This window comes from Macaca nemestrina, chromosome 1 (genome assembly GCF_043159975.1).
Source record: "Macaca nemestrina isolate mMacNem1 chromosome 1, mMacNem.hap1, whole genome shotgun sequence".
Classification (NCBI taxonomy): Eukaryota; Metazoa; Chordata; class Mammalia; order Primates; family Cercopithecidae; genus Macaca; species Macaca nemestrina.
Genome location: NC_092125.1, coordinates 171,740,750 through 171,757,969, shown reverse-complemented (window position 1 = coordinate 171,757,969; position 17,220 = coordinate 171,740,750). Strand labels below are relative to the sequence as shown.

General features: G+C 38.1%; 1 protein-coding gene across 6 annotated transcripts in view; it reads left to right on the top strand.

Moving 5' to 3' along the window:
- The window catches only part of LOC105495168 (PATJ crumbs cell polarity complex component), a 428,227-nt gene that overhangs the window by 173,063 nt on the left and 237,944 nt on the right, over positions 1 to 17,220 (top strand). For all 6 annotated transcript variants that reach the window (XM_011764431.2, XM_011764430.2, XM_011764432.2 and 3 more), the window contains 2 exons: positions 3,500 to 3,577; positions 16,247 to 16,346. In XM_011764431.2, coding sequence (XP_011762733.2) covers positions 3,500 to 3,577; positions 16,247 to 16,346 — 178 coding nt within the window. The remainder of the gene's footprint in view (positions 1 to 3,499; positions 3,578 to 16,246; positions 16,347 to 17,220) is intronic.

The window sequence follows — 17,220 nt, the reverse complement described above, 5'->3', positions numbered from 1 at the left end:
GGCTGGGACCACAGGCACACATCACCATGCCCAGCTAGTTTTTGATTTTTTCCTGCAGACAGGGTCTCCCCTTATTGCTCAGGAAGGTCTTGAACTCCAGGCCCAAGCAATCCTCCTGCCTCAGCCTCCCGAAGTGTTGGGATTACAGGCATAAGCCACTGCACCTGACCAGGGCAAAACGATTATTATTGCGTGAGGCAAATGAAAGGAGAATCAAGTTTCATGTCTTTGTAAAATGGTGCTATTTTTGGTTTACTTATTATTGCAAGTAGTACTGATTATCCAGAAATAGAAAATATAGGCAATGCTTAATCATTTGTATCTAGTTTACATTAAATTTTGAACTTTCCTTAAAACCCCCAAAATAAGTCATTTTCTAATGTTGTGTCCATCTAAGGCCTGATGTCTAAAAGTACCTTGGTCACATAAACATTCTCCTCAGCACTATGAATTGAGTGGTTGTTTTTATCTGTGTGCATTATCAGCTGCCTTAGGAGCATCACCAATACACCTTTTTTTTTTTTTCTGAGACAGAGTCTCACTGTTGCCCAGGCTGGAGTGCAGTGGCACAATTTCGGCTCATTGCAACCTCTGCTTCCTGGGTTCAAGCGACTCTTCTGCCTAAGCCTCTTGAATAGCTAGGATTACAGGCATGCATCACCATACCTGGCTGATTTTTGTATTTTTAGTAGAAACAGGGTTTCACCATGTTGATCAGGCTGGTTTCGAACTCCTGACCTCATGATCCACCTGCCTCGGCCTCCCAGAGTGCTGGGATTACAGTCGTGAGCCACCACGCCCAGCCACCAATACACCTTTTAAATCTTCTCACCCTGACTTTCTCAAGCATATTTTCAGCCTTCTGGAAAAATGTGTGTATCTACTTGGATGTACTTGGCAAATATTTATTTGAGAGTAAGGCCTATCCAACGTTTTTCTGTAAGGTAATTTTTTCCACTTAATAACATAACTGCATTTCACAGAAATATCATATATATATATTTCATATTAAAAAATCCTTTTGAAATTGGGTCATATCTTCAGCTTATTATGTTTATCATCACGTGTTGCTTTCTTTCTTCCTATATTCCAATTGTACTTACCAATACCATTGTTCCATAAGGGTACCTACTTTTTTTGACACATGAACATTTTGCATATTAATCGCCTATAAATATATTTTTACTTTCACAAGAAATACAATCGTCTGTTTTCCTGAAAGGTGGAGTCTTATTGAGCATTTTGTCTTCTAAATTTTGCTAAAGATATATGTACAGAAGAACATTTCTCTGCTATTTGAAAAACAATGGGCCAGGCGTGGTGCCTCACGCCTATAATCCCAGCACTTTGGGAGGCCGAGGTGAGAGGATCACTTGAAGTCAGGAGTTAGAGACCAGCCTGGTCAACATGGCGAAACCCCGTCTGTACTAAAAATAGAAAAAGTAGCCGGATGTGGTGGTACACACTTGTAATCCCAGCTACTTTTGGGAGGCTGAGGCACAAGAATTGCTTGAACCCAGGAGACGGAGGTTGCAGTGAGCTGAGATCGTGCGACTGCACTCCAGCCTGGGCAACACAGCCAGACTTTGTCTCAACAACAACAACAAAAAAAAAAAAAAAAAAGAAAAAGAAAGAAAGAAAGAAAAGAAAGAGAAACATTATAGTGGCAACTGACATTCTGTCTCATCCCAAAGCTTCTATTTAGCATCAGCTAGTTTTTCCATGGGAGAAAGTAGTAGTGTGGGCAGGTAGTTTCTGATTTGTCAGGGAGGCAGTGTTTTGTTCAAGATTCTTCAGGACAAGGAACACATGCCTGTAAACCCCACCAGTCTTTGAAATCTGACTTAGGTTGTTATATGTATTAAACAGATGTAGAAATATTAGGTACTAGCACAGTGCCTCTTCACATAGCACTGTATATATATTAATGTATCATTACTGTTGTTTTTTATGTAAATGACACATTTCTGAGACTTTCTCATTTATTCTAAACTTTTTACATTCTGTATTAAAAATGAAAATTTAATCTTAAATTGCATTTAGGGGAAAATGGGCTTTTTGTTTTTAATTATCTCTAGGCAGGCAGTCTTTTAGTTTTCTGAGCAAGGAGTTTTTTTTTTCTTTTTAATTTATTTATGTATTTTTTGAATCAGGGTCTTGTCTTGCCCTGTAACCCAGGCTGGTGTTCAGTGGTACAATTGTGGCTCACTGTAGCCTCGACCTCAGCCCCACAAGTAGCTGGGATTATAGACACATGCCACCACACCCAGCTAATTTTTAAATTTTTGTAGAGATGGAGTCTCCCTCTGTTGCCCAGGCTGGTCTCAAACTCCTGGACTCCTGCGATCCTGCTGCCTTGGCCTCTCAAAGTGCTGGGATTACAGATATGAGCCACTGTACTTGGTCTATTTTTTTCTTTTAATCTTCATGTCTCTCACCAGATTTTATGCCAAGATTATCTGTGCTAGCTCTTTGAGGAGCCTCTTTTTATAAAATTAAACTGGTTCATTTATTTATAAACATTTATTATGTACAACTGTGTATTAGGCCGTTTCTGAACACTAGAGAAATAGTGAAAAATAACGTTGAATTCTGCTCTCATTAAGCTTATTCAGTGGTGGGAATAGATTTGTTAATTCATCCTTATGCTAATAGTGATAGTGGAATATTTATTGAGCACACACAGTGTGGGAGATAACATACTTGAACTGGGGGTACAATGATGAATAAGGTAAATCTACCAAACAAATGTGTTATCCTATGTTCTTGGATAATTAATTAGATCACCCCTAAAACTCTATTTTGCAAAATTTGATGTTTGGATGACAGTTAGTATGTGACCTTGTTTTTAGTCTCTTTCATCTTCAGCTTCTAGATCTACATATAGAAACCTGCATTTTTATGCCCTGATGGCATATATATAACTTTATAATATTTTAGAGTTATGTATCTTGTCAGATTTTCCAAGTTTTATTGTTTGCTTTGAATTGTACTTCTCATATTTTTACCTTTTAGATGAAGTTACAAAGTTAAGATTTTAGCTGTTTAAACAAATACGTTTAGGAATGTAATGATAGGCCAGGCACAGTGGCTCACGTCTGTAATCCCAGCACTTTGGGAGGCTGAGGCGGGCAGATCATCTGAGGTCAGGTGTTCGAGAGCAGCCTGGCCAACATGGTGAAATTCCGTCTCTACAAAAAATACAAAAATTAGCTGGGCATGGTGGCAGGTGCCTCTTATCACAGCTTGTCAGCTGGAGAAGCGCTTGAACCCAGGAGGCAGAGGTTGCAGTGAGCAGAGATCGTGCCATTGTACTCCAGCCTAGGCGACAAGAGCGAATCTCCATCTCAGACAAAAAAAAAAAAAAAGAAAGAAAGAAAAAAAGGAATGTAATGATTGAAAAAAAATTCTCCATTCTGGAATGTCAGAGAAAAAAAAATGTGATGATTATGTCATTTAAATATTTTCTTCCCTCCACCCCTTTTTTTTGTCGCTGTAGGTCATTCCTAATGTACATAACAAGGCCAACAAAATCACCGGTAACCAGAACCAGGACACCCAAGAAAAGAAAGAAAAGGTAACTTGAACTTCTCAAGGCTTTAAAAAATGTTTTTGATTTTATTTTTTCCATATCTGAACTCTAATAAAAGTGGCTTTTTGATGAGTGTCAGCGTTGTAGAAGCACTATATTTATTTATTTTTTTCCTGCAAATATAACTGGTTCTTACCAGGATGGAGAACCGAAACGTGGTGCAGCGTAGATGCAGAAATACTATAAACGGCCAGCCAGCCATCAACGTCTATAGCTTTCTTTCCCGTTCGGACAGGCTGGTTGTTTGTCCATTCCCAGAACGTGCCTCTCACACTGAGACTTTGATCTGGCTGCTCTCGCCTGGAAGTCCATTTCCCACATTGCTCTCCCATAAGAATCCTTTTCATTCTTCAAGGACCACATCAAAGGTCATCTCTCCTGAGAAAACTATCCTCCCTGTCAATCAGAATGAATCCTCCATTCCTGTTTGCCCACCTCTATTGAAGTAGAATCTGTTGACCTAAAAATTATTTTAAGATGTGGTGTCCAGTAAGGATGAATTTTCATTTTTTCCCATCAAGAGAACTTATTGTTCTCTTGGGGAATTGCTGTCCCACTGTTTTAAAATAGACCTCCTTTACCCACTGATTTGCAGTGCAACTCTGCTGTATCTCAGGTTACAAGGGGGAGTCTGTTTCTGAGCTTTCTCTTTGTTCCATTTGATCAACTTGTCTATCCCAGTACAAATGCTGCACTGACTTAATTATTAAAGCCTAGTAATCAATCTTGTTTCCTGATAGAGCACTTTCTTTTATATGTTTCTTCTTCTTAGACATGTCTTAATGATTTATATCATTTTTCTTTTCTGTATCCATTTAGAATCAGATTATTAAATTCCACAAAACTTTCTTTTGGGATTTTGGTTGGAATTGTGTTGAATCTATAGATTCACATAGAAAGAAGTTACATCTTTTGGATGTTGAGACTTTTAAACCATTAATATGATTTTTAAAATTTATTAAATTTTTTAATTTCTTTTAATTTTTATAATTTTCTTTCTTTTCTTTTTCTTTTTTTTTTTTTTTGTGAGACAGAGTCTCGCTCGGTCACCAGACCAGAGTGCAGTGGCGCGATCTTGGCTCACTGCAACCTCCACCTCCTAGGTTCAAGGGATTCTCCTGCCTCAGCCTCCCAAGTTGCTGGGATTACAGGCATGTGCCACCATGCCCAGCTAATTTCTGTATTTTTAGTAGAGACAAGGTTTCACCATGTTGTCCAGGATGGTCTCGAACACTTGACCTTATGATCCACCTGCCTTGGCCTCCCAAAGTGCTAGAATTACAGGCGTGAGCCACTGCGCCCAGCCTATAATTTTTTAAAAAAATATATTGAAATCTTGATTTATTCCTAGGTATTTTATTTTGCTATTTAATGATACCTCTTTAAATTGTGTTTTCTGTTTGTTTCTAGTATGTAGACACAAAATTGACTTTTATATATTTATTTGACATCTTGTAACATTATTCTTTTAAAACATATAATAGGCCGGGCACGGTGGCTCAAGCCTGTAATCCCAGCACTTTGGGAGGCCGAGACGGGCGGATCACGAGGTCAGGAGATCGAGACCAGCCTGGCTAACACGGTGAAACCCCGTCTCTACTAAAAAAAAAAATACAAAAAACTAGCCGGGCGAGGTGGCGGGAGCCTGTAGTCCCAGCTACTCGGGAGGCTGAGGCAGGAGAATGGCGTAAACCTGGGAGGCAGAGCTTGTAGTGAGCTGAGATCCGGCCACTGCACTCCAGCCTGGGTGACAGAGCGAGACTCTGTCTCAAAAAAAAAAAAAAAAAAAAAATTAAAACATATAATAATCTAGTGGAGAATACTGGAAAAACCATAATGGTGAAACAAAAAAATAAAAATATAAACCTACAACCTAAAGATAAATCTTATTTCATATAGAACCTTTTAGTGTGTTTGTGTGTATGCTCCATATATATACATGATATTTTTAATAAGAATATGAATCTTGAATTCTTATTCTATGTAGATTTTTATTTTTGGATTTTCTATACATATAATAAATAATAAACACTTTGGAATAAGGTAGTTTTCTTTTTCCCTTTCCAATCTTTCTTTTTCTCATTTTATTGTATCTGCTAAGACCTCCAGCACCGTGTTTAATAGAACTAATGATAGCTAACATTCTTGTCATTTTTCTTCCTGATATTTAAGGAAAAGCTTTTAATATTTCACCATTGAATATGATGTGTACTGTAGGTATTTGTAGATAATCTGTCATGTAACTGTCTGATGGGTTCATCTTACCCACTGCCCAAATACAGTCGATTTATCAAGACAGGGGAATTGCAGTAGAGAAAGAGCCTAATGCATACAGAGCTGACTAAATGGGAGATTGGAGTTTTATTATTACTCCAATTAGCCTCCTTGAAAATTTGGAGGCTAGGGTCTTCTTTCAAAGATAGTTTGGGGGCTAGGGAATAGGGAATGCTGATTAGTTTGGTTGGTGATGAAATCATAGGGAGTCCAATACTGTCCTCTTGCGCTGAGTCAGTTCCTTGGGGGAGGCGAGGCAGAAGACCAGATAAACTTACCAGTCTGGGTACGTTGACTGATCCATCAGAACGCAGAGTCTGGAAAATACCTTAAATACTAGTTTTTATAATAGTAACATTATACATGGAAGCAACTGAGGAGGTTAGGAATCTTGTGGCTTCTGACTGCATGACTCCTAAACCGTAATTTCTAATCTTGTGGCTAATTTGTTGGTTTTGCAAAGATGGTCTGGTCCCCAGGCAAGTAGGGGGTTTGTTTTGGAAAAGAGCTATTGCCATCTTTGTTCCAAAGTTTAACTATAAACTAAATTCCTCCTATTGTCAGCTTGGCCTATGCACAAGGATGAACAAGGCCAAGGTATTGGAGGTTAAAGGCAAGATGGAGTTGGTTAGGTCAGATCTCTTTCACTGCAATAGTTTTCTCACTGTTAATAAGTTTTACAAAGGTGGCTTCAGTCAGGTTAAGGAAATACTCTCTTTCATTCCTGCTTTGCTAAGAATTTTTACCATGAATGGCATGGGCATTGAATTTAATCAGATATATTACTAATCTCTAGTGAAAGAAGTGTGTGCATGTATAAATTTTTTTCTCCTTGAATCCCTTAATGTAGTAAATTATATTAATAGATTTCAGAATGTTGAACCAATCTTGACTTACTGGAATGCAATTTATTTGGTCATTTTTTTTTTTTTTTTGGGTGCATTGCTGGTATTTCTTTTAGGATTTTTCCATCCATGGTCATGAGTGAGATTTGCCTAGAAATTTTCATTTATATACTGTCCAATCTGGCTTTGGTTATGGTAAACTACTAAAATGATTAGTAGGAGCATGTATTCTTTTAAGTTCTCTGAGAGTTTGTATAAAAAAAGAAATTATCAGCTGGGCACGGTGGCTCATGCCTGTAATCCTAGCACTTTGGGAAGCCAAGGTGGGCAGATCACAAGGTCAGGAGTTCAAGACCAGCCTGACCAACATGGTGAAACCCCATCTCTATTAAACATACAAAAATTAGCTGGGTGTGGTGGCATGCACCTGTAATCCCAGCTACTCCAGAGGCCAAGGCACGAGAATTCCTTGAACCCGGGAGGTGGAGGTTGCAGTGAGCCAAGATGGTGCCACTGCACTCCAGCCTGGGCGACAGAGCGCCAAAAAAAAATAAATAAATAAATAAAAGAAATTATCAGTTCCTTCAGTCTTTAGTCAAGCTACCCTATGAAGCCATTGTGGGCCTGTGTTTTCTATGTGGGAAAAATTTAAAATACTGATTTAGTTCTTTAATAGTTATTGAATCATTCTGATTTTCTATTTCTTCTAGAGTCATTTTTGGTCATTGACTCTTCTAGGAATATTAATATCACCTAAGTTTTTACATTTGTTGGCATAAACTTGTTTGTGTATTCTTTTTTTTTTTTGGAAACAGTCTCGCTCTGTCACCCAGGCTGGAGTGAAGTGATGCGACCTCAGCTCACTGCAACTTCCACCTCCCAGATTCAAGTGATTCTTGTGCCTCAGCCTCCCAAGTAACTGGAATTACAGGCATGTGCCACTATGCCTGGCTGAATTTTTATATATTTTTTTAGTAGAGACGGGTCTTACCGTGTTGCCCAGACTGGTCTTGAACTCTTGAGTTCAGGCAGTCTGCATACCTCAGCCTCTCAGTGCTAGGATTACAGGCCTGAGCCACCACGCTCAACCATTTCTCTTAACTTTAATCATCTCTGCTCCATTCTTAGTGGTTCTTTTTCATTCTGAATTATGGCCAGGCCTGGTAGCTCATGCCTGTAATTCCAGCACTTTAGGAGGTCTAAGTAGGAGGATTGCTTTAGCTCAGAAGTTCCAAGACCAGCCTGGGCAACCTGGCAAGACCCTGTCTCTACAAAATATAAAATATTAGCTGGGTGTGGTGGTGTGCACCTGTAGTCCCAGCTACTTGGGAGGCTGAGGTGGGAGGATCGCTTGAGCCAGGGAAGGCCGCAGTGAGCTGTGGTCACATGATTGCACTCTAGCCTAGGGGACAGGGCAAAATCCTGTCTCAAAAAAAATTTTTTTAAGTAAAAAATAAACAATAATGAAAAATAAAATAAATTATAAAAATTAAAATTGGTAATTATTTGCTATATCTTTTTCTTGATTAATCTTGAAAGTAATTTTTCATTTAATTTTTTTTCTGAAGAATTACCTTTTGAAGTGTGTTCGTCTTATCTGTTATATCTTTTTCTGCTTAATTAATTTTGTTCTCATCTTTATATTGCCTTGCTTCTTTGTTTGGATTCATTCCCCTTTTTCACTCCTTAATAATCTTTAGTTAAATGTGGAGATTATTAATTTTCTTTCTTTCTTGTCTAAAATAATTGTTTAAGGTTATAAATTTTTTCTTTCTTTTTCTTTTTTTTTTTTTTTTGAAGACACAGCCTTACTCTGTTTCCCAGGATGGAGTGCAGTGGGGTAATCATGGCTCACTGCAACCTCACTGCCAGTAGTCCTCCCATCTGAGCCTTCCAGGTAGCTGAGACCACTGACACACATCACCACGCCCAGCTAATTTTTTGTATTTTTTTTAGAGATGAGGTTTTGCCATGTTGCCCAGGCTGATCTCAAACTCCTGGGCTAAAGCAATCTGCCTACCTCAGCGTCCCAAAGTGCCGGGGTTACAGGTTTGAGCCACTGCCCCTTGCCTAAATTTTGCTAAGTTCCTGTTTACTACATTCTAAGATTTTAAATTGAATTTCTGTTTTTTGGTACTAAGGGTTTTTTGTTTGTTTTGTTTTTGTTTTAAGCTCCAATGTGATTTCTCTTTGACCCAAAATGTATGTAGAAATATATTCTGAAGTTTCCACGTGAATATTTTTAAATATCTTTTTGTTCTTATGTTCTAATTTAGCTATAATCAGAGGTTGTTGTTTATGTAATATTAATTCTTTGACGTTGGTTGAGACTTGTTTTTAATGGCCTAGTACGTAGTTATTATGAATGTTATATTCGTGATTAAAAAGGATAGCTATTAAAGTGCATCCAAGTTTAAAATTTTTATATCATCCTGGGGGAATTGGCCCTTTTATTAATATGTGGCAGCGTTTAGTAATACCTTAAACACCTATTTCACTCACTGATATGGTTTGGCTGTCTCCTCACCCAAATCTCATCTTGAATTCTCACGTGTTGTGGAAGGGACTTGGTGGGAGATAATTGAATCATGGGGATGGGTCTTTCCTGTGCTACTCTCGTGATAGTGAGATCTCTCCTGCCTCATGGAAATGTAAGTCCATTAAACCTCTTTTTCTTCCCAGTCTTGGGTATGTCTTTATTAACAGCATGAAAACAGACTAAGATACCCACTATCACTGAAACCATGTTGACTTTCTTCTTGTATTTGCCTGGTATGTTGGGTTGGAATTTGTTAAGCCACACACATAAAACGAAGTCAGGTCTTTAACTTTAGTGAATCTACACTTGTATGGAATTCTTTTTTTTTTTTTTTTTTTGAGACAGAGTCTTGCTCTGTCACCCAGGCTGGAGTGCAGTGGCGTGATCTCTGCTCACTGCAACCTCCGCCTCCCGAGTTCAAGGGAGTCTCCTGCATCAGCCTCCTGAGTAGCTGGGATTACAGGCATGTACCACCATGCCCAGCTAATTTTTGTATTTTTAGTAGAAACAGGGTTTTACCATGTTGGCCAGGCTGGTCTCGAACTCCTGACCTCAGGTGATCCACCCACCTCAGCCTCCCAAAGTGCTGGGATTATAGGCACGAGCCACCGCACCTGGCCACTTGTATGGAATTCTTAAGGTGCACCTCTTTCCTCTTTTTCTTTTTCTCTTCCACCTCAAGCTAAGACCCAAGGCCAGGAAATAAATCTTCTGTGATCAATATTTTGGCTTGTTTATTTTTTTAAACCTTTATCTACTACAGATTTCACCCCATTAGGAAAAAAGCCCTAACTGAATTGAACCCATGGGACAACTTTAATTACACATATGTACATGGGGGCCAATCAAGACACTGACTCCTTGAGGATTTAAGGAAAGGGTTTTTGCAAAAGATGAGGAAAAGTGTCATTAGGTTGTTTACCAAATTAAAGGATTGTCTGTTTAACCTGATTGGCCACTGTCTTTGAGTTCAGATTTTAATCACAAAGATTATATTCAGATTAGCAGTAGCACATGTTATATGATCAGGCTGTTGTGGGTTTTTTGGGGGGACACCTATTAATAAGCATAGGTAATATATAAGATTCCAGAAGATGGTGGTTATTGCTTGCAGAGGTGTTTCTTTTTCCCTACAGATTGCAGGTAATTAGTTGCGGGATTCTTTGTCAATCTTTTAGAGGAACAAGCCTTTATTTTCAGGGATAGGAATTTGGGAGGGTGATATTTTTAGTCTAACTTCCCACCTTGCTTGGCCTCAAGGGGGCACTTGGGACTCATTAAATCCTTATCTCTCATTAGATAAAAATGTGTAGATACTGGATGATTATATAAAAGTCAAGACAATACTATCTGTAGTGAGAGAAAACAGATCAGTGGTTCCTTGGGGATGAGGTGTCAGGGGAAGAGGTGGGAAGGAGGGATTTAGAAAAGACATGAACAGATTTTTAGGGATGATGGTTATGTTGACTATCTTGATTGTGGTGATGGATTCGAATTGTATCCTTTAAATGTGTGCAGTTTTGTACATGTCAATTATACTTCAATATATTGAATTAAAGCTGTTAAAGACAAACAAAAAAAATTCCTACCATCTTGCAGCTTGCGTTTCTAGTGGGGCAAGGCAAACAGGATAGAATCAGTAACTGCTACTTTATTTTTAAATTTTTTTTCAAAATGGAGTCTCACTCTGTCACCCAGGTTGGAGTGCAGCAGTGCAATCTCAGCTCACTGCAACCTCCACCCCCCAGGTTCAAACAAATCTCCTGCCTCAGCCTCCTGAATAGCTGGGACTACAGGTGCACACCACCACACCTGGCTAATTTTTGTATTGTTTTAGTAAAGATGGGGTTTCACCATGTTGGCCAGGCTGGTCTTGAAGTCCTGACATCAGGTGATCTGCCCGCCTTGGCCTCCCAAAGGGCTGGAATTATAGATGTGAGCCACCATGCCTGGCCAGTAACTGCTACTTTAAAGTAATTTGGGGACAAGACATGGAAACCCACAAAATGTGACATTTGGAAGGGACTGGAATTTAAGCTCCATGAGGGCAGGGACCTCATCTGTTGGATTATTACTCTACCTCTATTGCCCGGAACACTGCCTGGCGTCATATATATTTCTTGAATGAATAAAGAATCCTAAAATCAAATCAGATCTCTGGCTTTAGGTTTCCAAGGGTTGGCAGATGCCCTCCAGGCAAGTGTCACCTTCCAGTGCTCCACTGGACCTCCTGATTTGGGATTTATAGTTGTTTCTGACTTCAGTCACATGTCACAAAAGCACTGTTTAAACTTTAATCTGTCATTTTTATGTGGTTAAGAAGGGTTCTTCAGAATACCTAATCTACCCTATTGCTGGAATTTTGTCAATTCATATGTTGATGCAAAGATGTGAACATTCATCAAGTGTTTATTGGTTACCTATAGTTAACCAGTTACTGTGCAGCAATCTGGGGATATAACGTCAAAAAGGAAACATATAAGGTAACACTCCGTGGGGACACAGACAATGAACACCACGTAGGTGAACGAACTGGTTGCTACTCCAACCACATCTGGGAACAAGATAATGTAATCAGTTCAGGAAAATTCCACATAAGATCCCAGGAAAGAAAAAAGTATGTGTGTGATTCTTATCAACTTTGGACTGCTCCATTAAACCAGTTGAATTTCAATGCATGGCAAGGGTATTTGCATTCAGTAAAAACCCCAGTAGGAACCTGTAATACCAAAAGTCAACTGAGTTATTTGTCACAAAGAAAAACACCTAGCCACTGCATTAATGTGGCAACAGGAGAAATCAAATCAGAATCTACATCTTCATTACAGGATGGTCTTTTTTTTTTTTTTTTGAGACGGAGTCTCGCTCTGTCGCCCAGGCTGGAGTGCAATGGCCTGATCTCAGCTCACTGCAAGCTCCGCCTCCCGGGTTCACGCCATTCTCCTGCCTCAGCCTCCCGAGTAGCTGGGACTACAGGCGCCCGCCACCTCGCCCGGCTAGTTTTTTTTTTTGTAGTTTTAGTAGAGACGGGGTTTCACTGTGTTCACCAGGATGGTCTCGATCTCCTGACCTCGTGATCCACCCGTCTCGGCCTCCCAAAGTGCTGGGATTACAGGCTTGAGCCACCGCGCCCGGCAGGATGGTCTTTTAGTGGTTGCTGAATGCTCTTTTTACTGTATTACTTTTCTCTGAAATTGCATCTTAGATGCCAAGCATTTTACTGCATTCTGGAATGACAAGGCGCCTTCACCATAAGAGGCATTCAGATCAGGGTGCCACGTGGAGTGAAATAAAGAGAATGTAATTAGTATGAAAATAAAAATGTGCCCAGCATGCTTTGAGAGCATACTCTTTTCAAGGTTGGGAAGCCAGGTGACTAATCTCTCTCTTTAAAAATTATTATCACTAGAAGTTTTTTTGTGTATCTTATTTTCTCCTTAGTATAAAAGCAAAACATGGTCTCAAGAATCATTGACAATACAAATCACCTGAAACTCATTTCTAACGAGGTCTAGGTTTGGTTTGAGATCATTCACTTTAAAAACAGAGAGTGACTAAAAACTAAACAAAAAACCAATGAGCAGATCTTGCGTAAGTCTCTAGTTTTATTCTAGTTTGCCTCGGTTTACTGTTTTTTGATCTGTTTTGCATTACGTAGAGTGAAAGAATAGGCAATCAGGATTCATAGAAACGCTAGTATTGGCCAGGCACAGTGGCTCACGCCTGTAATCCCAGCACTTTGGGAGGCCAAGGCGGGAAGATCATTTGTCAGGAGTTCAAGACCAGCCTGACCAACATGGTGAAACCCCATCTCTTCTAGAAATATAAAAATTAGCCAGGTGTAGTGGTACAAGCTTGTAATCCCAGCTACTTGGGAGGCTGAGGCAGGAGAATTGCTTGAACCTGGGAGACGGAAGTTGGATTGAGCCGAGATGGCACCACTGCACTCTAGCCTGGGTGACAGAGTGAGACTCTGTCTCAAAACAAAAAAGAAATACTAGTATTAACTGAAAGTTCCTAAAAACTCTTGGCTATTTTCTAAGGTTGTCTTCAGTGTTATTTCATATATTTTCTTTCTTCAAGAGGTTATGAACTTTGATTATGTGAATTTGGATTCTTACATAAAAATGATTCTGAGTTTGTGGTTTTTGTGAAAAAGAGATTCTTAAAATTATTATTAAAAGCCTTGTACATTTAAAGTAATGTAATTTTAGTCAACTATTATTTTCTGGAAACTCTGGGACTATTACATTTAAATAATGCTCATTTCTAGAAGCAATCAGAAAGAGATTCTTTATTTTGAGAAATTTACATCTAATTTATTAATATGCTCTGAAGGTAGGAAAATATTTCACACTCAAAATGAAAGGTAAGGACTTTTCTTTCTCCAGTGCAGATACACAGAATGTGTTCAGCTTCTGTCCTGCAGCTATAGCCATATGTCGAATGTAGACACAGGAATGCAAAACCCCACTGGTTTTTTGTCAAAGAGCTGTTCTTTCCAGTGGACCCAAGACATGGTCTTGTACAAAAAGACAGACAGGCACACAAAAAGACTAAACAATGCATTCTCTGTTGTCTCTCAACCAATCGAGAATAGATCTTTATAGAATCAATATATTATAGATTCTCATCCCAACAAATAACTCTAAATGGTCAGACCATAAAACCAAACTTCATTTATTTCTACTATCAGTGAGGAATTACAAGTACGTATCAGAACCAAAGTTGGTCTCATATCAGAAACAAAATCATAGAACTGGAAATAAAAATCAGAGAAACTCTCAAAAAAGCAAAGTTCTGTTGCCACTTGGAATTAACTGTGGGTGCCAAAAAATCATGTAAATGGGCTTAAAGAGCTCATGAATTGCATCTCTGAGGCATCACAATTTAATTGGTTCTGGTAGGTGAGTCTGCTTCAGCGTCTCTGTGGGACCTCCAAAACTATTCAAAGCATAATTTAAGAAAAAAATAAAAACATGACTGAAAATTATGCAAAATGTGCAGGTGCCAGGTATTTATTTAACTCATTAATGAGGGAACCAATAGGATGGTAAGCCTGGTGCAGAGAGAATTGAAGAGAGTGAAGTGCTATTGAAGAGAGTGCTAAAAGAAAGAATGCTTAAGATTCCGATTTAGATAAAAAACTGGTTAATGTCTTACAGGGCAATAAAACTGTAACCTTTGAAGTGATCTTTTCTACAGGACTAAAATCATTTGCATCTCTACCAGACACAATTAATATGCAATGATACTGAGCAAGAATTATTTGCATCTCTGACATTTTTCTAAGGTTAATAATACGTCAGGGAACCCAAACAGCACGAGTGACAACCAGTTGTTTAGTCATTCAGCAAATCGTTCAGGGAGGCCTACTGTGTCCCCAGGACTGTTCTCAGAGTTGAGGATACCACAGAGTCTGTTTTGTGCTTTACCCTCCTGAAGGTCATAATCACCTGGTCTGGTAGTACATCCCTTGCTCCGGCTGCCTTTGCCACACCTGGGGAGAGCCTGGCCCTGTACACACCCTTCTCTCATGTGCAGTATCTGGCAATCCACATTCAGATTATAAGGAGACCAGGACATGCTTATTCTGTATTCTTTTTCAAGAATATCAGTAGAAGCTAATTAAATAAATCAGTTGTACAATTTTGCCTTAGACATAAAAAATTCCATTAAAGAGAATTCATCTGAATATTATTTTAAAACCTGGCTGTCTTTGTTCTGAGTATTGTCTTTGATATAGAATATCCTGGTTCTGAGGAAAAGGTTTACTGAAAAGAGTTCATTTGCCTTTACTCTTCATTTCACTCAGTTTTAAGTTTTTTCCAACTTAAAACAATCAAAGAGACAAAGTGATCACATTTCTGGATTCTCCTCTTGCCTAAGAGGCATTTTGTATTTGGCATCTTCCATCATCACTCTTGCATTTTATAGATTTTTGCATTTTCTACAAGTGTATATAGTTTCTGCTTTGGTTCGGCATTATCTTAAGTAAATAAGGGTGTGTGCTTTCCTTTATGACTCTCAAATAGTGTTTTCTATTTTGGAGGAATTTATTACATGCCTGCTTTCTGTAATGGACCACTCACTGGCCACTTACTGAAGTGTATCCTGCCATTAGTGGTTTTGTCATATAAAGCATAATTGAATGTACTTTATTGAAATCCTGTAGCATAATCCAGTTATTTTGGTTTTTGTGAAGTGCTTGGGTATATCGGCTCCTATTCTTTTAAGCAGCTTGAGTCTCACCGTTGAGTTTGGCATGTTTTATTTTTCCCATCGTTCAAGAAAATGTCTTCATTCTGTGAAGGTAATTTGATCCTAGAGTTTAATTCTACTTTAATTGTGTATATGAACCAAATATTGATGTGCTGTATCATTTCATATGTGAATTGAATGAATATTTATGCAGATATAATTATTCACCATGAAGATATCTGTTTTTGAAAATGTTGAAGTGTGTGTTGACCATCTATAAATTATAGATGAATACATTTTCAGTTAGAAAATCTTGGTCTGTCACGTGTCTTTTAAAGAATAAAATCTGTAACTTCTACAATTGAAGAAAAAGTTTAAATCATTGTAGAATTAATACAATGGATAGTTTTTACTTTTACATTTATTTTAGAAATGTCTTTCACTTGAATTTTCTGGTTAATAACAAAATTAAACTTCCACAATGTAAATAAAATACAAATAACTGATTTTCTCACTAGGGAAAGGAATGCATTCTTTTAGGTAGCTAACAGTCTTAAAAACTTGCTTTTAAATTCCTATTTTTCTGCATTAGTGTGTTTATATCACAGAGTCACTTTTATATTATAACATAAACATAAAAGAATACATTGTGTTTGTTTTACAATCCTCATGATACGAATGAAGTTGGGTATGGTCTAAATATTTCCAGACTGTCTTTTTTTGCTTTTTGTCGTTGAAAGAAGAGCATTGTACAAACACAGCATTTAACCCTTCTCTCAAATTTTGCATCTTCAGAGGCAAGGAACTGCCCCACCGCCGATGAAACTCCCTCCTCCTTATAAAGCTCGGTCTGATGACAGTGATGAAAATGAAGAAGAAGATGCCTTTACCCACCGTGAGTGCCTTTTCACTATTTAGGGTAGATGCAGAACTTTTTAAATTATGTTTTAACGACTGTTGTAAATTATCAAATATATGGCTGTGAGTTCTTCAAAAATGTGCATGAACGTATGCTGAAAAAGCAAATCTATACCTTTGAAGCTTTTGTGGCATCATTTCCTCAGCTTTTCCCTTTGACACTGAGAAAGGGAATATTGAAGGAAGCTATATTGTACACTATTTTTCCTATATTTCCTTCTAATCTTATTGTTTGGTTGTGAATACAAAAATGTCCCTAGTCTTTGAAATTAGAAGTTGACCCATAATTATCTGGGTTGGATGTAGATTTCAGTTGTTGATTACTTGCCTTACTCAAAGTGATGTTGCTAATGCAGAATCACAGAAGGCCCACCAACTTGTATTTTGTCCTTTAAAATTCATCTCACGATTTTCTTTTGCATTAGATGAATCAAATATCCATTCATACATATATGTAACTGTGGCTTTACTTAAAATAATTTGCATTTCTTTTATGTCTGTATAGTGTATACTATTGCTAATGTATACCAAATTTCTTTTGGAGGTGATGAAATGTTCTAAGATTAGATAGTGGTGATGGTTACACAGTTTGTGAATATACTAAAATCACTGACTTATACATTGTAAATTGGTGAATTTTATGGTATGTGAAACATATGCTTCCTTAACAGAATGTTTTCCCTTCTACAATATAGAAAAGGAATTCAATATCAAAATTGAGTCAAAATTCTTACTCTAGCAGTTCCTAGAGTGTGACCTTAAATATGCCCTCTTCTATAAAAAGGGTGCAATAATGATACCTACTTCATAGGGTTGTAATGAGGATTAAAATAAAGCAATAAAGCCTTTAG